This window comes from Poecilia mexicana, unplaced genomic scaffold (assembly GCF_051168715.1).
Source record: "Poecilia mexicana isolate PSO_F unplaced genomic scaffold, ASM5116871v1 scaffold_6, whole genome shotgun sequence".
Taxonomy (NCBI): domain Eukaryota; kingdom Metazoa; phylum Chordata; class Actinopteri; order Cyprinodontiformes; family Poeciliidae; genus Poecilia; species Poecilia mexicana.
The window spans coordinates 31,228,060-31,248,996 of record NW_028263375.1 but is presented as its reverse complement, the minus strand read 5'-3'; the positions used below and the strand labels follow the sequence as shown (position 1 = coordinate 31,248,996).

The 20,937-nt window shown below is 39.5% G+C and overlaps 1 protein-coding gene across 1 annotated transcript in view; it reads right to left on the bottom strand.

The window, feature by feature from the left end:
• Window positions 1-6,142: 6,142 nt before the first annotated feature.
• Window positions 6,143-20,937, bottom strand: part of cav1 (caveolin 1) — a 17,325-nt gene continuing 2,530 nt past the window's right edge. Inside the window, exon 3 of the mRNA XM_015008369.2 lies at window positions 6,143-8,790. Within this exon, the coding sequence (XP_014863855.1) occupies window positions 8,449-8,790 (342 nt within the window). The 3' untranslated portion in view covers window positions 6,143-8,448. The remainder of the gene's footprint in view (window positions 8,791-20,937) is intronic.

The window sequence follows — 20,937 nt, the reverse complement described above, 5'->3', positions numbered from 1 at the left end:
ATGGGTAGGCATATCACTGAACCATGAGAAACCACTGTTCCTCAAACACAGCTAGGCATTTCCATAACCATGACTCTACTTTGCATATGACTGTATAAAGAAAAAAAACTCAATAGACGTTTTGTGTGACAGATTAAAGACAGAAAAAGGACAAACAAGTTGGCATCAGCAACAAATAAGCTGCATTTTTTCAAATGTCTTGCCAGATGTTTTTTTTGTCTTTGCTCCTGTGACATTTGAATAAACGAATCAGTAAGATGTAATTGTTAAAGCATGATTAAGAATACTTTTTTTTCTGTTTGTCAAAGTTAGTGAACCTAAGCATCCTGCTTCTAAAGAACTCCATCTTCCTCCGTTTCTCCTGACTGGGCTTTTGCTACAGTCAGTTCTGATTAAAGGACAAGTAAAAGCCTCAAGGACTCTAAAGTTAGATCTACACCCTTACATCTGCTTCTTGGTTGAACAGCCTGCAGTTAGTAGCTTGCAAAAGTATTCTTAGTAGTTAAACGTCTTCATATATTGTCATGTTACATCCACAAACGTTATGTTATTGGATATGGTAACACATTAACCAGAGAAACAGGCAAGGTGATAGATAACTCTGGAGGAGCTGCAGAAAATGTGTTACCAGGACAACCAGCAGTCATGCACTCCACAGATCTGGCCTTTATGGATGAGTGACCTTAACTATTGTTAAAAGGAAACCAGGAGAAGTCTTTTTTAAAGTTTCAAACAAGGGAACAAAAACACCAAACGCTCCGGACAGCAGGACCAGAACAGAACTTTTTGGCTTAAGTGGAAAATGTGTGTTGAAAAACCTAACACACCATAAACACTGTGAAACACAGTGGTGGCAGTATCATGCTTTTAGATTGTGTTCCGTAAGCAAAGACAGTGAAGCTGGTCAGAGTTGACAAGAACATGGATGGGGTTTATTTTTAGGTTTAAAAAACAACAAAAATGTATAACGTCTTCAAAGAGTACAGATTAATGAATTATGGATTAATATTTGTGGAAAATTATGTAAAAGCCTAGTGAGAAGAAAAACAGCATGTTTTAGCAAACGCAAAACCAAAAATTATTATTAGATAAGGATATCTAAATATCCATATGTAGTTGGATATTCCATTTCATAACCATTTTTACCAAAGTTATGAAGAACGTTGTGAACCACTGGTTTATGTGTTTGAGCCTAGTCAAATCCAAACCTAAAATGAACTGAGAACCTGTGACCCTAAGTTTGAGCTGTACTAGACTTGCAACTGATATTGCGAAGAAAGATGGTTTAAGATATCAGATCTTTGTGTAAAATTAAAAAGCCATGTTCTTTTCTTTCCTCTTCACAGCAGTGAACACTTCGTGATGGTCAGTCACATTAAATCTACATAAAAACGTTCAACTTTGAGGTTTCAGATAAAAAATAATTCTGCTTCTTGATTGAAAAGCATGCAGCAGAGGTGAAAAAGTCTGACATGTCCTTTGTAAGCTAGTGTAACAACTAACTTCAGAAGAGCAAGCGCCGCACTCAGCAGACCAACCAGCCTCAGTAAAAGTGAATGTTAGTTTGAAGTATCTCTGACCTGTGAACACTGTGATGTTTGAGCTGGGAACTGAAACAGCTGCTGAGCTTAGAGATCACCTCTACAGGTGCTGGAGGTCGTGACGTGACGTCCCTGTCAGCACGGCTCACTTCTTCCACTGAGGAACGCCTCTGATGGCTGATCCTGCCTGAGTCATCCTCACCTCAGCTGGAGAGAACAGACAGAACATGTCTGACTTATGTTTTCTACATTTGTCATATAGCTTCCAGCTTCCTCCTTCACCACATCAGGCTTCTGCATCAGAACATAAAGAAACGTTTGTTCGGACTCTTGAAAGTAGCACGTTGTGGTTTAATCAGAGAACGAGATGAGTTTTAGATACTTAGGCAGGGTCATATTAAATTTTAATAACTCCATTAGGGCTCATTGGCAAGAAATGGAAGAAAGTGAATCAACAAAACTTCAGGAATTAGTCTGAGGTCTTTTAAAATAAATGTCATATTTCCACCATGTTATTCATTTGTAAATGTCAGTTTTAAACTAAATACTTGATTAGCAGGTTGAATAGTTAGCTTAATTTGGCTAGTATAGAGCTAAGTTTTTAGTTTGAAGCTAAATAGTTAGCATTAGCTTGCTTGCCAACTAGCTATGGAGCTACATAGTTAGCTCGTTAACTAAAGAAACACCTAAATGTAAGATCCAGATTTTTCAGTGTAGGGTACAGCAAAATAAGAAAAAGCTAAATAACTCATAATCCCAGGAAGAATAAATCTTGACCAAAGCTGTACAATCTGGCAACGATGTGTGAGTCAGTTTCCAGGAGTGTCAAACTCCAGTCCTCCAGGGCCACTGTCCTGCAGTTTTTAAATGTGCCACAAGTAGAAAACGCTGGAATGAAATGGCTTAATCACCTCCTTCTTGTGTCAAGTTCTCCAGCGCCTTGCTAATGACCTAATTATTATTTTCAGGTGTGGCGCAGCAGAGGTACATCTAAAAGTTGCAGGGCAGTGGCCCCCAGGATTGGAGCTTGACACCTGTGTCTTAGACGGAGAAACTTTGAGCTGTGTGTGAGTGAGGGAGTAGTGTCACATTTGAAGCCCGACATACAGAAATCAGCAAAACAAGATCCATCCTCTGTAAACTGAGAGTCAAATTTAGATTTAGATATTTCTAGGTGTTAGATAAAATTACAAAGAATAAAATCAAATCAGGACTGTCTCACTCTCCCTTCTTCATAGAAGCAGCGTCTGAATGAAGGTGCTTCCACAAAACTGTTCATTATCATGTAGACAATAAATATCTGCGTTACGGATTCAGATTTACTCAGTGTAAAAACCACACCACCTGTAGGTGTCTAGTGGTAACGCATGTGTGTAAAAGTTTTACCAGAGCCGAGAGACCAATGAGACCAATATCTTCTTCTTAGATAAATCAGTTTTTGACCCACTTTCAGTATTTAGTATCTTCTGCAACAAGGTTACATATTTTTATTCATTTATTTTTTATAACAGTTTTGTTTTTCAGTTTGCTAATACCAGGAAGTTTTGGAGTGATTTTATTACGGTCTCACGTTTTACATCACAAAGTCCTGGCATTGTAATAGTGCATTGTGTGTGTGTTTTTTAAATTGTGTAAATATTTCTTTCTTCTTGTTTTGACTTGTTTCTTTTCTGTGCTCTTCTTTTGTCCTCTTGTTAATTTTAATCTTCTGACTCTATTCTCACTGTGCAACCTGCAAGCTTTCCTTGGATTTTCATTTTATTTGCCTTTTTACATTTAGTTTTAGTTACCTTCCTTTGTCACTTTGGGACTTTTGTTCCTCCCAGTAATTGCATAACATTTGTATTCAAGTTTTTCATGTCTGACTCAGCATTGCAATCGTTCATCTTTAATCTGCAGATTAAAAAAAAATGTTATGCTTCTGTTTTCTAAATTTAAATTCATACGTTGCTTGCATATATAAAAAAGACATCCACTCTCAAGCAACATAGAACATTTACAAATTTTGAACTTTGGAGGTCTTTTGAAAACTTTGTTAAAATGAGAGTATTTGTTCAAACGTGGTCGTTTGTTCGTTCAAGGTGTGCTTCTGACATAATGCCACTAGAGGGCGGTGCTGCGCTGTAAGAGCAGAAATTACACTTTCATAGACTGAATCTAAATTGTGAAGCCAGTTTTTAGCATCACTGTGGAGTTTCTAGCTTAAGGGTCATGATGGCTGGACATCTTCCTGCTGGATTCACATGATTCACATGATTCCATCCACATGGTAAGTACTCCAAGTCGCCTCACACTACCACAATGTTAAGCTGTCAACATGATGGTCTGCTTCTGAAATGCTGTTAGCTTTAGGTCAGATGTGACAGTCAAACACATTCCTTAAGGTCTTGAGGATCTTCAAGTCAAGTTTTGACAAATGTGAGACAGACCTTCATGTTTGTTTTCAGTCAGCAATGGTTTTGGAATTGGAACTGCAGTAATGTGTGTCTTCCAGGCATATATCGCCATTTTACAGCACAATCATGTTTCCTTCAGCAGTTATACAAATGCTCTCTCTATATATATATATATATATATATATATATATATATTTTTTTTTTTTTTTTTTTTGTCTTTAAAATATGACTTAAAAGAAATTTGACTTCATAACTGCTTGAAATTGGGCCTCTGTCTCTTTAAAAACTCAGAAAATAATTACCAGCGTTTTTACCAGCGTTTGGCTCTTTTAGATACGGTCCATGAATGAAATTTGTAAAATTTTTTGGAGCTCAAATAGAAATTTGATTCTATAGACCAAAATAGACTGTCATGCTGCTTAGTGTTTATTAAACCTGGTTAGTCCATTGGCCAGACTGTTCTTTTGTCCATTTCAGGGTCTCAAAGTCTATTTATGTCTCTAGTTAATATTTTGGTATGATAGCCCTTCCAAAATGGTAGCTGAGTCATAGTTATCAGCTCATGAAGTTAACAATCCCTTTGGACAAATTCTGTTTTTCGAGACTGGTGCATGTCCGGTTTAGGCTCATGTAATGGGCATTTGTCAAAGGCCTATAATATAATTTTTGGTATCATCTTAAAGAGGACACGCTTGGCTTTCATTTAAAGCAGGCTTTGAGTCTCTCTAGTGACCAACACAGGGGTCACTAGAGCTCATTAAACCAAAAATAATACACATTTTTCTACACCTTTTCACCAAACTAGATACATTTCTTTTATCCTAGTGGTATCCAGGGAGATTGGCGGCTCAAGAATTAAGAGTCTGTTGGTAATTGATTCATTTATTTAATTCAAATTCAGAATTACATTAGTAATTCCAAAGGGAAATAAGCTACAGTAAATTTAATATCATGTACATATTTATGGTTTATTTTTTTTACTCATCCATCCAAACAAACTATTTTTTGTGCGTAAGAAGGGAGAACTTTAACTTGAACCGAGGCAAACCTCTCCGACTCTGTGGAGAGGGTTTCAATCTATTTCCTAGCGACAGTATTGTGTTTTTCCAGTTCCTCATCTTCTAGAAATGTCTGACTTATTCATGGAGTTGTTTTTATACTTGACTTTATTTCTAGTGTTTTTTTTTCTTTTCTTTTAATTATTTTTAACGGCTTTCTGTTTGTAAAGCTCGTAAAATTGATTGACTAAACGAATGAGAATTTGTGGATTCTTTTTTTCACCCACTGCTTACTTGCCATCCTGTCTGGTATTTCCTCAGACCAGTTTCTGGTTCCTTGATAGAATTTGAGGTTTTCTTTGCCAAATCTCTCTGGACTTTTGAGTTTTTGCGTTACTTTCTCCACAACGTTTATGTTTGGACGTGTTTTTCCATAATTAAAGACTCTTAGGAACTGCCTGCCCAGACTTTTTCCAAGTACACACAGTGAAACTTGTTTTGGGATAAAAGCTGGAATGCGAGCCTTCTTAACTTAATTAATACCGTTGTCACTGAAAGGCATCTCCGAGGAACCTGGAATATCAAAGGGAGAAAAAAAAAAAAAAAAACTTTGAAAATGATGAACGACCTTTTGAGGTGACTTCATTTCATTCCTGACATGTTCGTGTCAGGAAGTGGATCATCAGATGCTGCTTTTCCCTCAGGCTGAATAATCATGCGCTTAGCTTTAGCGTAAATCAACCTGAGTACAGTTAGCTGCCTTCAGGTCTCATGAGCATTGCTCAACACATTTATTTGTTTCTCTTGTATCCATGGGAACATAATGCCAAGGTTGGGGGGTAGGGGGAATAAACAAACAAAACAAAAGCTTTTGTATTGCATCCTGAAACCTGTGTGAGGATTTTGACCTCAGACTCAGACCCTGCAGCGTGGAGGGCACCGCAGCTGGAAGTCATTTTTCAGTGGCTCCAGATTTGCTCGAAGCAGCTTCGTGTCTGTGTGCTGCCCAGCAGAAGGAAAAAAAAAAAAACAGTTACCAACTTTCCTGCATGAATCATTATACAATTAGATTTGCTATGACTCAATATCACAAGTAAAAGAGAACAAAAAAGCCACTGTTACGTCCTTGCTTTCTTAAAGGGGCAGGCGTTAGCTCCAGCCATCTGTGTGATGAAAGAGCGAATAACGACAACAAGCTATTGCACAATGGATTATATTAAATTTTATTTGTCCTTTTATGTGATAATGTACATAAAAGGAAGCAAGAAAGAAAAACTATTTTTTACAAAGAAAAAAAAACAATAACATATCACCTTCAGAACTTAAAAGCTCACTTTTTAAGAAACAAATGGGTGCAGAGATACTATCAAATCCCGTGAAAAGACAGCAGGTGAGATAAAGGTGGCAGACGTTTAAAGCGAGCTTTTTGCATCTTGATGAGACAGAACTCCAGCCCCGATACCGGCCCGGTTTTACCCCGTCCAGTCCACCCAGAGCAGAGGGTGAAAACAGAGCCAAGGCTGCACCAACAAGTCCATGTGACGCATTCAAAAGCATCCAGAGACGAGCACTTTCTGCCTCACATTGTCTTAATTCCAATGCATTAACCTGTGGAAGCAGCGCAGGGTTTCACACCAGCTCAATACAGCACATTCCAAGGTCAAATTCCAGTGCCGAAAAAAAGAAAGAAAAGGCAAAAACGCTGCAAAAACTCAAAATATTAACAAGTGTTTCAGGTCTAGTTTTCACTACAATTGTCTTAGTACACTTGAGACAAAACTAACTTACAAGCAACTTTTCAGCAAAATATCAGAGCTGGTTTAAAGTAAATGACTCTGTAATGTTGTTGAAAAAATGGCAGATTATTTCACTTATAAGACATTTTTCTCATGCCAGTGGATCAATACTATACTTAATACTATTCATCAGTATTAAGGATCTATTATATATTGCTGAAAAGTTACTTGTGAAGTTTATCTTATTTTTTATGACAGCACTTTGGAGCCACTGTAGATAAATGAAAAAAAAAGAGTAAATTTCCTTCAAAAAACCTGACTTTTGGAAACTTTTGGAATTTGAAAAGTTGGAAATGTTTGACTTTTCAAACTCATAGAAAATGTTTTTTTTTTTTTCCAGAAACCTTCTGAGATTTATCTCAAACTTTTTCTAGACTAAGAAATTGATGTTCTGGTGAAAATTTACTCATTTTCTTTTTGCTACAATAACCCTAATATGCCAGGGTATATTTCAAGAGCACTAAGATATTAATAAGATTTTTTGTGTTTTTGCAGTGAAGGAGATCTTAATACTTTCCCAGAGATTAGTGCACTGGAATATAAGGCTATTGTTTTTATTGTTTATTTTTTTGTGCTTTTATTTATTTATTTTTTTACATAACCACACATATGGCACATGTAGCAAATTAAAACAATTTAACATAACACTTAAAAAAACCCTCAAAGCTCTTCATGTTCAAAAGCACTCTGGATTTGTAAATAGTGTGAACAATAAAGGGTAGAAATTTCTCTAAAAACATGTGAAAGAAAAAAACAAAAGGCACATAATCAGAATATCCTGTCGCACACACATATCTGTGGCTATGAAGGCACTGGTGGTGAAATCTGTGGTGCAGAGAGGGGATGTGGTGTAGGAACAAGGCGGTGATTTGGTGGTATTTGGGGATGGGGGGGGTTGCGGGTGCTTACAGGAGACGGCTTTCTGCACGTTGAGGCAGCATGGTGGGCGTGGCGGACGGCGAGGAAACACAGGTGAGTGCAAGCAAGACGGGCGGGTTCAAAGTATCAGACTACTGGAGAGAAGGAGGCGGGGCTGAGGAGGGATGGTTGGTGAATGAGGATGTTTTTTTGGGGGGGTTATGGAAAGGCAGCCGGTTGTTGTTGTGCCGCTCTGAGCGAGCGGGAGTAGCACGTTTGCTGAGTCAGACAGAATCCAGCAGTGCTTGCCCTTTGTCTCCGGTTTGACCCCAGCGACCCCCCCTTAGCCCTAGTTTTGAGTCTGACCATCCCGCTCCAGACTACTGGGGCCCCAAAAACAGAAAACATGAACAACAGCAGCAGACCCTGACCTCCTCATCTTAACATGGATTACACATGGAACGACTCTAATGAGAGGATACGATGCTTTGTCGACTGTTTGCTTGAAAAAAGAAACAGCACTTAAAAAAAAAAAAACACACACATACATACATACACACACACACACACACACACACAAAATCAAAACCTCAAGAAAAACCCAGAAGAATTACCCTTTGAATTTTTTGGGTGCCCACCTGGTTGGCTAAGCCGCCATGGAGAGAAAAAACAGAGAAGTCAGAAAGGCCGGGCCAGGTGTCGGGTGACCTCGCCTCTTCCCCTCCAAACATCCCTCAACCTCTTATTTTCCAGAGGTCTACTTTTTTTTCCCATTCCCTAACTTTTCTCTCCATCTCACTTTTTCCTCCCTCCTGTGATTTGCAATGAATCCTCCTTTTTCCTCGTGTTTCTCGTGCATTTACACCTCCTTTGTCGTGCGGAGCCGGATGTTGCTGAAGCACTTGCCCATGGCCTCGAACAGCGGGTCGCAGAAGGTGTGGACGAAGATGGAGTAGACGCGGCTGATGCAGTGGGTCTCGATAAGGTAGCTCTTCACGCACGGCACCACGGCCCAGATGTGGACAAAGGAAAGGATGGCGAAGAAGATTCCCCAGATCAGCGCCAGGGGAATGCCGACCAGCGCCGTCAGCAACCGGTAGCACCAGTACTTGGTGACGGTGAAGGTGGTGAAGCTAGCTTTCCACACGCCGTCAAAGCTGTAGGTTCCCGCAGGCTCTGCGATGATGTCCTCGAAGTCCACCTGAAGACAAGGAGAGCAGAAAGATGTTGGCAAACACTGGATTGATTTATTAAAGGTTCTGAAAGGTACTCAGGTACTGAAGCTAGAATCTGTGTGAGGTCTTTTTGCTGGTCAGAACAAACTATTCAAATATGCTCGGTATGAGAATACTTACCAGACACTAGCCAAACTGCATTTAGTTAAATTTAACAAGGCATAATAGGTCAAAATGAAGGTAGTGAAGGTAATGGTGATTAAAAAAAAGTTACATCACAATATTTGACCTCGTTTTGTTGTGACTTCCAAATCGCAGAAAAAAGGTGACTTGGTGCACAATTCTTAGTAGTTAGCATAGATGTTAATAAGTGTTGTTGTTTTAGTCACAAAGTTACATTTGTTCCTGTAGAAAATGATATGTTTTTACCCATTCAAACCAAACCTTTAAAGAATTATAGCTATAAGCTATTGTGCTGGCAGGAATGAATGACATGGTGGGAATGTTTAAGTTCTGAGAGGCTAATTCCAGAAACTCCAAACAGAAACAGAAAGTAAAAAGCTGTTTTTGAGGGGAGAGTGTACCCAGTAGAATAATCACCTACTGGAGTACAAACGGCAGAAAAAATCTTACTGATAATAACAGTAATAGTAATAGTAATCTGGATGAACTGTTTCCATGGAAACCATGCAATCTTATTGAAGTGATCATTATATCAGCGTCTTAATTACGTTTTATGCAATAATCTAACCTGCTTGTCCAAAAAGTAGGACGTTTGTAAAAAGTTACACTGCAGTTAGTTTGCACTGCAGTTGGTTCAGAGAAGGTGAAATCGATTCAATTAGAGTGTGCTGTGGCGCTAACATTCCTGCTAATTGCTAATTTCCACATATTGAGCTGGTTTGTCTGCTTTCCTCCATCTTGAAACAGAAATAACTCCACAGGAGAGACAACCCCACGTCTTGCTACAGCCTGAGAAGAAGGTAGCAGCCTGCTTGCTAAGGCGCTATGAAAGAAACTGTTAGCTTGGTGACCAGCTTGGTGACCAGGTTTCTTTTCTTAAGGACTAGCTTGTCAAAGAATGTTTGCATCTGTTCCTCATTGTTTTACTCCCATTGAAAGAAAAATAATTACACATATTTATATGGTAGAAATATGTTGTTTGCTAATCTACTGGAGTTATAAATTTACCGAGTTATCAGTGAAGGACACTGAAAATAAGTATTTATGTAAATTCACGTGGGTTAAAATGACTTTTAGCTAGGGATGTCGCTATCAAAATCTGTCCCCAAATGGATCCAAGTCATTCAAGACTGAACATCTGCTGATAAAGAGTCCCAGTGTCATGCCACATTAAAGTTACAATAAGTGCTTTGATATGACTCATTGATAACTTGGCTTGTTACACATTTCATTGAAGTTCCAATTAGATTTTTGGAAAGAGACGATATACAAACAGGAATGAGAAGTTGAGTATTTTTTTCCCCTTAAATTTGTAATATTTAGAAATATAAATTAATCTAACCAAGATAACCAGGTTGTGAGAAGAATTTATGTAAATATCCCTACTTCTGGAATAACAATATGTGGTCATATAAAATGAAAACTTTAAAATTAAATTCAAAAGCAGACTGAACACGACATCTGTCACGTTATAAGGATTTTAATTTTAAGCTTTTATATTATAACATAAGCTGTAAAAAACAAAACATTTACCAGGAATGTATGTTGGTTTTAAATCTGAGCCCTTTCCATACATTTGCGTGAATTGGCCCTTCACATCCCCATCCTCAAACCCTTAGAAGCAGCACAGCCAGCTGCTGTAATCGTTATCACTCGTCAATCCTCTTCTGCCATTGAGTAATAGGTTTCACAAGAGCAGCGATATGGAGCAAATAAAACCACTAGACAGGCTTGATAGACTGAACTCATTATTCCAGCATAAATCAGGTGCCTCGGTTCTTGTGAAAGTGTCAGTTCTGCTGAATTGCAGGGTGGGATTCCTGACGAGATTTATATCTCTCTGTGCTGTGGCTGGTATGCAGTCCAACATCTGCCCAACCCAAAATACTCGTTTCTGCACACACACACTCGCGAACACAACTCACAGTCTCTGGCATCTGCTCTGTTGTCTCCAGATCAGCTTCAGGTTATGTCTCCAAAGACTCCCGAGCAGTAATTGACTGGACAAACAGCAGAGAGAAGGAGACATTCCAGCTGTGTCAGTGTGACACCGATCCTTTTATCACCTGCCATGAATGAGAAGCAGAGGAACAGCTTTCTGCTGACTGCCTCGGCCTTAAAGCAGGAGGCCCCCTGCTGGAGACCCGAGCTCTTTAAGGAGAAAAAAATAAAATAAAATAAAATAAAGACACCGTCACCGCGGTTGTTCTCCCTCCATCTCTGCCTCTCTTCCTCCTCGCTGGCTTCTGACTCCATGTTTATTTTCCAGCTCCATGGAGACTGGGTTCTGTCAAACAGAGCGGCCGACACGCCAAGGGCTAATGGGTGTAATATCAATAAGTCATCAGGATAATCTCCAAGTGTCATGTTGACAGAAAAGTGAAGTGTTTCATTTTTCTAACTGATCCACCTGTTTAAAGCTGGGATACCTGCTTATACAACCTGACTGTAGAGGTTAAGAAAAGGCATGTCCTGGTGCAGACGGATGATTTTAAATCATTGGATAAGAGCAAAGTGGCCAGCCAGCCTTCAGCTGCAATCATAAAAGTAAAAATGATTTAGACAATGCTAAATCTTATATGCTTGCTAGTATTGGGATATGTTTTAGGAGTTTGGGAGCAGATGACTGAGTTAATGTTACAGCTCTATGGAATATGAACTTATAGTTAGCCTTTAAAACACAACCTTAAATCTGCATGTACTCATTATACTGTAAATACCTACAGATTATGCAAAAATGTTGTGTGGTGGAAACTTAGCAGTTGTTTTGGTGACTTCTGACGTCTTTTAGATGTATGTGAACATTGATGATATTGATGAAACCATAGTTTACTGCAATTTTTTTTTTTTTGTAGTTTTACTTTGGCACAAAATAAACTCTTTATAACCAAAGAATGCAAGCTCTTTTAGGAATGGTATCAATTATTTGAGATAACTTTAAACTCAATAATGCTTGTATTTTTTATTTTTATTTTTCTGAATTTCAACCAAACACGCGTCTACTTGTCATCATTAAATTGCCCTCTTTTTGGAATTGATCATGCTGGAAATTAAACAACAACAACAACAAAAAAACTTTTAGGACATCCTTTAGCTCCATTATCCATTGTAGATTTGTAGATTTTCCCTAAAAGGTGAGCACAGGGTGACTGTTGTGCTGAGAGTCAGTGGCTGAACATGGAAGCAGTTCAGGCTTTTAAAGACATACAGTGCGGTAAAAAAGTCTATTTGCTGTGTTTGGTTTTTGTTTAGCACATTTTATAGTCATTGTGATAGTTACAAAAATAATCAAAGATAACCTGAGCAAATACAAAAATCAGTTTTTAAATTAGGATTAAATTTTTTATGGGAGAAGAAGCTATCCGAACCAAACTGACAAACCTGACATTATTTTATCTGTGTGAAAAAGTAAAGGCAACTAAACCTCTGAAGCTGATTCTGGCATCCGTGGCATAATCATAGATGGAATCATAATTCTGGGATTTATCCAATGTAAATCATTTTGGTCATCCTAACTTATTTCTGTGTGGAGTGCAGGTTCTCCTGAACATGCCTGTTAGCTGCACCGGAGATTCTGAATGCCCTTCAGTGGGAGTATTTTGTCATTTTTTGACCCTGCAGTGGACTGGTAACACTTCCAGAATGTGGGCTGCCTCTTGTCAACTACATGCTGTGAAAAAAAAACAAAAAAATACTTGCAGGTTTTCCATGAACATTTGCTTCTGTGCCTCAAATGGACGTCTGGCTCAGGGTGAAGCCCTTCACCCTGAGTGGCTGCTTCAGCTGCAGCAACATGGAAATGACCACAAAGCCAGCCGGTCCACCATTTAACTTTTCCAATGTGGAGCGACTGTGCGCCAGTTTCCACTACTGTGTTTGAGACTAAATGAGAGGCTTTCTGCAGAGAGGCACAAACACGACTGCTAAGTGGAGGCGCTTCATCAGCTGTTGCTGTTTACAAAGAATCATGGAGAAAACGGCACATCCACAGTCAGTCAATCAGTCGGTCGGTCAGTCAGTTGGTCAGTCAGTCAGTCAGTCGGTTGGTTGGTTGATCGGTCAGTCAGTTGGTCAGTCAGTCAGTCAATCAGTCGGTCGGTCAGTCGGTCGGTCGGTCGGTCGGTCGGTCGGTCGGTCGGTCGGTCGGTCAGTCAGTTGGTCAGTCAGTCAGTCAATCAGTCGGTCGGTCAGTCAGTTGGTCAGTCAGTCAGTCAGTCGGTTGGTTGGTTGATCGGTCAGTCAGTCAGTCAGTCAGTCAGTCAGTCGGTTGGTTGATCGGTCAGTCAGTCAGTCAGTCAGTCAGTCGGTTGGTTGGTCGGTCAGTCAGTCAGTCAGTCAGTCGGTTGGTTGATCGGTCAGTCAGTCAGTCAGTCAGTCGGTTGGTTGATCGGTCAGTCAGTCAGTCAGTCGGTTGGTTGGTTGATCGGTCAGTCAGTCAGTCAGTCAGTCGGTTGGTTGATCGGTCAGTCAGTCAGTCAGTCAGTCGGTTGGTTGGTTGATCGGTCAGTCAGTCAGTCAGTCGGTCGGTCAGTCAGTCAGTCAGTCAGTCAGTCAGTCAGTCAGTCGGTTGATCGGTCAGTCAGTCAGTCAGTCAGTCAGTCAGTCAGTCAATCAGTCAGTCGGTTGGTTGGTTGATCGGTCGCTCAGTCAGTCAGTCAGTCGGTTGGTTGGTTGATTGGTCAGTCAGTCAGTCAGTCGGTTGGTTGGTTGATCGGTCGGTCAGTCAGTCAGTCAGTCAGTCAGTCAGTCAGTCAGTCAGTCAGTCAGTCAGTCAGTCAGTCGGTTGGTTGGTTGATCGGTCGCTCAGTCAGTCAGTCAGTCGGTTGGTTGGTTGATTGGTCAGTCAGTCAGTCAGTCGGTTGGTTGGTTGATCGGTCGGTCAGTCAGTCAGTCAGTCAGTCAGTCAGTCAGTCGGTTGGTTGGTTGGTTGATCGGTCGGTCAGTTAGTCAGTCAGTCGGTTGGTTGGTTGATCGGTCGGTCGGTCAGTCAGTCAATCAGCTGTACAACAGTTAAATTTGTGTCTTTACAAGATAACAAAAGAATATATATCATAGCAGGGCTGAAACGATTAATCTGATTAATCGGGATGAATTGGTTATTGAAATAATCAACTAATTTAGTAATCGATTAATCGTTAACAGGAGTACAGCAGTAATTGGGACAAAACTGTACAAAAATTATACACATCTTGCATCTAAGATGAAAAACCTTCTTTGTAAAAATGTTTTATCTTCACCTGGTTCAAAATCTGTAATAAAATCCATCAAGCACCTTTTGCTGTCAATTATTAATAAAAACAATAATCAGCAGATCAGCCCTCCTCTGTATTGATTATTGATGCAGAAAGGCCTGAACTTTTCATATGCTGATGTTAGCAGTACTGTTTAGCTGCAGATAGGGCTGAAACGATTCCTCGAATGATTCGAGTACCTCGATTACTAAAATTCCTCGAGGAAAATTTACCTGCCTCGAAGCTTCGTTAATTTATGTTTTATTAGTTAGCGCACCGTGTTCCGGCCGGGACTTCATTTGCGTTGCGCGGAGCTCTCACTTCCGCCTCTGAGTTGTTGACAAAAGCTAAGTCTCAGCGGCATAAAGTCCAATCTTCAAGATTGGCCTGTGGGGATTTTATTGATTGATGATAATGCCCGACTTTTTATCGTTTTTGGGGAACCAATAAGCATCCTTAAAATGACTGGGGAATGCCTGGAGTACGGCAGCATTTCTCCTCCGGGGCTGCTGGTTGAAAGCGAACGGCGGGAAGAGCGCTGAGGTGAGCGGATAGCCTGAACAGGGCGGGCGGCTGAGTAGCTGATGCTTACCGTGTAAATGTAGCTTTACCGACGAACCGCACAATAAATTTCATATCCCGGTCTGAAGAAACGGGTGGCGGAGCGCATCGTACATGGCTGGTAGATGAGTTTCTGAGTGTGACCAGTGAAAGTGTCGTAAATATCCCGTATTGCTTCCCCCGTGTTCGTCCCCCGGTCTAACGGTTCGTCAGTCCGCTGGTCTATTTCCTCCCCTCCACCCCATGTTCGTTCATTCGCCCTCTCCTCCCAGTCCAGGCGGCATTTCCCGTATTTTCAAACCCAAAGCGTGACAGGTTAGGTGGCAAGGTGAGTTTAATTAATCTATTAAACTCACTGAAGATGAATATATAAACTAAAAGCTGGATTGTAGACATTTTTTATAAGCATATTTGTGAGCCTGCCTCTTTGTTATTAAATTCAATATAATTTCAGATTTTTCTATAACTTTTCTTCTGGTTAACTTAGAAAGTGAGCTATTATTGTTACAGGTTAGTTTTCTAAACTACAAAAAAGCAACTGTTAGGGATGCTCAAATATGAAAAATTGGACTGATATTGATATCTGATAGTAACACCGGTATTATGCCAGATTTACCAATATTCCATTTTATTTTATTTTTTTATCCGATTACTCGATTAATCGTAAGAATAATCGATAGATTACTCGATTACTAAAATATTCGTTTACAACAGCCCTAGCTGCAGATGCATCTTTTCCTAACAAATGACCATTAAAACGATGCTGTTATTGCATTTTAGGAAAAAAAAAAATTTATAAAAAAAGACTGAATTTACTTATTTGCATTTTTAATCTATTTCTAATATTGTATGAAAAAAAGCAACAAGTGGTTAAATGAAAAATCAGCAAAATGTGCAATCTTCCCCTCCAATTGACCAACTAATGGATAAAATAATTTATTACTAAAATGATCATTAGCAGCCCAATACTAGAGTATTTATTGTTTAGTGAAATGTGGAGAGGAAACACGTTTCACCTCCAGCTTAAAGCAGCGTGACGTCTTCAGTGGGTTCGTTCCAGACGTGGGGAAAAATTCAGAGACAAAGGATTAAAGAGATTCTTCAAAAGGAGCTGGTGGCTGTGGAAGAGCTGCGGTCCAGTGGGAGGTTTGATATGAAACAACGGAGTCTGATGGTCAGCATGTGACCTGTGGGCAGAGTAACTGTATTATTGAGTAAACAGAGCCAAGTGCTTAGCAGAGCTCTATGTAGAGGCAGCTGGCCAGGCTTGAGTGGACAAAGTGTGTCCTGGAGGAGACGGCCACAGGGTGCTGCACTGACAGACCCTCCACCGGGGACAAGGCCTCAGTCGCCAGGGAGAAATAAATATTTGTTAAGAGGCACCAATTAGAACCACCGCCTATGGAGATGAACTATTTTGGCTGAGTTTTTTCACATAATTTTGCAAACTTAGCTGGTTTAGAACTAATGTGTCCATGCTTTTTAATTTTCAAAACATATTTCCAGGGTTTGTTGAGGTGTGCATGTAGAATCAGCCACGCCTTGCAAACATTTTCATACATCCAGACATTTTACACATTTTCTCATGTTCCTCCAGTGTATTTTATTCAGATTTTATGTGATAATCCAACAGACAGCTCATTTTATAGAACTGCGGAATGAAAGGAAAACGATTTCTGGTTTTAACTGAATTTAATTTAGGCATCTGGTTTGCATTTGTATTCTGGCCTTTTCACTCTCATACCCCTAAATAAAATTTTGAACAAAGTTTTCTTAGGGGTTGTGTAACTAGACCTCCACAGCATAATGCTTCCAGAAGCAGGTTTTACACTGACTGGTCTGGTATCAATGTGCATCCACTAAGGCGGGCGGATTGATCCAAAATATAGATAATATCGATATCAAGTCAGTATCAGTATTAGTATCAGATTGATTCTTTGGTTTCATATTTTCAAATTTGGCTCTAGATTCGAATAAAACAGTTCAAAGGAAAAACAACAACAACAAAATATTGGTATTTGTATCATAGCGGCGATACTGGCACTATATTTATCTGGTATCGGATCGATAGTAAAATATGCAGCATTGTCTAGTATTCACCCATGTCTAGTTTAATCTCGGTACAAATCCATTTACTTTAGTCAATAAACAGCATCATCAACACCAGGGAACACAACAGGAATTCATCAGAAGCTATAAAGGGAGACAGCAAACGTGTGTAAGAAAATCCAGCTATGTGCAAACATTTCACTGGCAGAAAACCAACACTGCACATCACCCTGAATGCATCTTCCTCATGGTGGAACATGATGGAAGCATTATGCTGCGGGGATCCGCACAGGTCGAATCTGTTTTGTGATTAGGTTGCTTCTAAAGGCAATTGGTTGGATTTTATTTAAAGTGGATCTAACCCGAGTGTGGGAAGCATAACCCCGCCCCCTGACAAATTTTGAAAAATGCCCCCAAAGTGGGCGGAGCCAAGTGAGAGCAGAGGAGTCCCCTTCCACTCTGTGTCCACATTGGAGATAAATCACACATTTGCAAAGTTGGGTAACACTATTGACCATGGCAACTTAGGAGTCAGAGTTGGTTGCAGCGATACACCAAGCCGTATCTCTGCAACCAAATTCAACTGCCTAAGAACCGCTCAGCTGAAGGAGGTCAGCACTGAGATGGTTTGAGGCAAAATATTGCAGAACAAAACAAATTTACATAAAAATATCAAAATTCTCTCAGAAACATAATAATAGAATCCTAAAGAACTTGTTCAGACAGTTTATCAGCAAAAAATTTTGATTTGGGGCTTAGTTACTGTTACGGTTAAAGTTAACAGGGTCAAGGGGACTGAATACCAATGCATGCCACACTTTTCAGATTTGGAAAATTGTGTATCATTTTGATTAACTGATTGATTGACTGATTTATTGACTGATTGATAGCTTTGTGTTGGTTTATCACCATGAAAGCTGAACTGCTGCTAAGGTGACAAAATGTGGAAAAGTTCAAACACTATGTTTCAAACTTCTAACAAATCTAACTGAAATCCTCGTCTCGACCTCCATCACCGCGTTAGAAGACGGCAGCCATGTTGGATTCGAAAGAGTCACGTTCCCGTTCTGTTCGACTTTAAATCTGAAGCGCAGTTTTCCAAACTGGCTGCTGTCACAATGCATCGTGAGCTGAGCAGAGATCCATAAAACTTTTTTAAACTTTCACCTTTTCATCCTGACTAAACACCCAGATGCCTTCGAAAGCGAAACAGAGAAGTTTAACAGAGCAGCATAAATAACCTTCTGACTCATTTCAGTTCGACCTCTGAGTCTCTGAAGCTCCAGCGTCTCACAGCTCCCTCTTAAAAAGTTTTCTCCAGTGGATGCGCTCCACTCCACAGATCCTAAGCCCCTCCTGCTTGCTATAAAAAGACCCACAGCTTCTCTAGAGGAAAAGAAAGAGGAGAGGGGTGGGCCGGGGGGGTTCTCTGTCTTAAAGTGCATATGAGGCTAAGCTGTTTGATGTGGCCAGGTGATTGAGGCAAGCTGCTGCCGTGCCCGCCAGAGAACAATGTGTGATTTTCAGAAATCAGAATGCTGCAAGGTGTGCTGCTCAGATCATCTCTCTCTCTTGGTCTCTCTCTCTGTATGTGTGTGTGCGTGTGTGTGTGTGGTATAATGGAAGGGATTCCCTGGTTCTGTGTTTTCCTCCAAACGTATCCTAGTGCCGCTTCATGACCTCACAGCACTTCAGAGCAGCTGTTTAAAACCCAGGAACGACTCAACTTCTTTTCCAACAATTTCTGTATGACTTGGATTTTGTCTTTTTTTTTTTTTTTACAGCAGATGCATTCAAATCACAAGCTGATTTGCTGAAACGATTGGGGCAGTGTGTTTGTGTGTGTGTGTGTGTGTGTGCGTGTGTGTGTGTGTGTGTGTGTGTGTGTGTGTGTGTGTGTGTGTGTGTGTGTGTGTGTGCAATCATAAAGCTGCTTTCTATTTCCAGACTGGAGGGAGAGTCTGACTCACTGTCACAATGGAGGGGAGCTGAGAGGGAAGAGAGGGGAGGGCAGGGCGGAAGGAGGGAGTGCTGGAAGAAGAGAAGAAAGAAGAGGAGAGAAGGAGGAAAAGAACTGCATTTTTTTTTCTTTTTGGTTTTATAAGCAATGCCGTACAGAAAGCTACTGTTTCCGTTCTCATAAAGGCCAAACGGGACTTTTTCAAAAAAGCACATTTCATGTCTGTGAGTCACATGGGAGAAATGTCGCCAGCAAACTGAAATTTACGACATCTCATATAAAAAAAAACTAAATAAAAAAACAGATTTTGACATGTGATGAGGCCACACAGTGGAAACCTTTGAACATAAAAGCCGAACACTGATCAATTGGAAACATTTTCTTTCAGCTTATCAGTTTAATAAAAGCTTCTCTGTCAAGATGGGTTTTTTATTATATATATATATGGCTTTTGCAAGAGCAGAGAATCTCATGAGGCTGTCTGTTACCAGCCGGGAGCGATTATGTAAAAGATGATAGAACCCTGCCAACAAAGAAAAAAGAAAAAGCCAGCAGAGATGAGCTGGTGTGGCTCAGGTGCCAGCATGCAGGCAGAGCCGATCCAGAAACTGTTTCATATTTATTTACGTCTGTTAACATGAGAGTCTCTTTACATAACAACTTTGATTAAAGAGGCCACAATTTCACTTTTTCATAAAAACCTAACATTATGATGTTGCTTTTACAAAAAAAGATAACAATTATACCCCTTACTGGTAAACAACATCACATCTCTATGATTTTAGTGTATTTTCCAACTTGAACACTGGAAAAACACCAAATATTAGCAAGTATTTTCATCTTGTTTTCAATGAAGTCTTATTATGCTTGGAATAAGACAAAACGAACTTACAAGTAACTTTTCAGTAAGATATAAGTGCTTGTTTTAAATCAATAATTCCTTAATGTTCATTTAAAAAATTACTAATTCCACTGGCAGATTATTTCACTTATGGGAAAAATGTCTTGTTATAAATGTAATAATCTGCCAGTGGAACTTTTCATCAATATTAAAGAATTACTGACTTATAATGAGCTCCTATATCTTACTGAAAAGTTAGTTTTGTCTTATTCCAAGTATGCTTACATATTTGCACTAGAAACTAGAGATACTTGGTAAGGTTTGGTGTTTTTACAGTGTAAATATTTCCAACTAAACCAACATATCCAGTTTTAAGCAGGGGAACCTTTTCTGCAGCTGACCAGCAGTGCCCAGGAGCAGGTTGGGGATTTAGCTTCCTTTTAAAGTTATTTTATGGCGTTTCTGATGGCGTTTCATATATATATATATATATATATATATATATATATATATATATATATATATATATATATATATATATATATATATATATATATATATATATATATAAATAATAATAAATCTCACCATATAAATGTTGATAGAATGCAGGCATTAATCACAATTAAGGTAAACTGAGATATCAGCAAATTTAGATTTTCAATTTGTTTTAGGCGTTGTCTACAGGTGGACATTTATCATTTATTGTGAACTTTCTTATCGTGATAAGAATTTTGATTTATTGCTATCATGATAAATGTCAGTTATTAATGACAAATAAAAAACAAAACTGGCGGCGACCGGAAATAAGGTTTTCTTCTATTTTCTCTGCTGTTTGCCTCAAGAGAGCATTTTTAAATATCAGTTCATTCAGAAATATGATTAAATCCAGTTACTGTGTGTGCAGTTCAGTGATACAAATGATACAAATTTAGCTTTTTATGTCTTGAAGGAGACTATTTCAAATGTTTTTCTTCAACAAGAGTATTTGTGTTTGTGAGTCACGCTGTCGCTGTCATACAGTCGCAAACCTTTTAATAAATAGGGTTTTTTCCCCCAACCTTGATCTTTATTATTATCACCATATTACCACAAAATATCACAATAAAATTCTAAGTCCATATCGCCCAGCCCCAGCGTCGCCATAGCAACTAAATAATCCTCAAGGAACTGTGTGCCACCTCATCACTGGACAGCCTTTCCAGAAACTTTGTGGAGGCGCCCCTGTGTGGGAGTGACGAGGAATCCCTCCCCAACACACACCCACGCACACACACTCACACGCACACACACCAACCAGCTATTTGGGTGTTTCCCTGTTTTATCAAGGTGCAGTTCAAGCATTTCA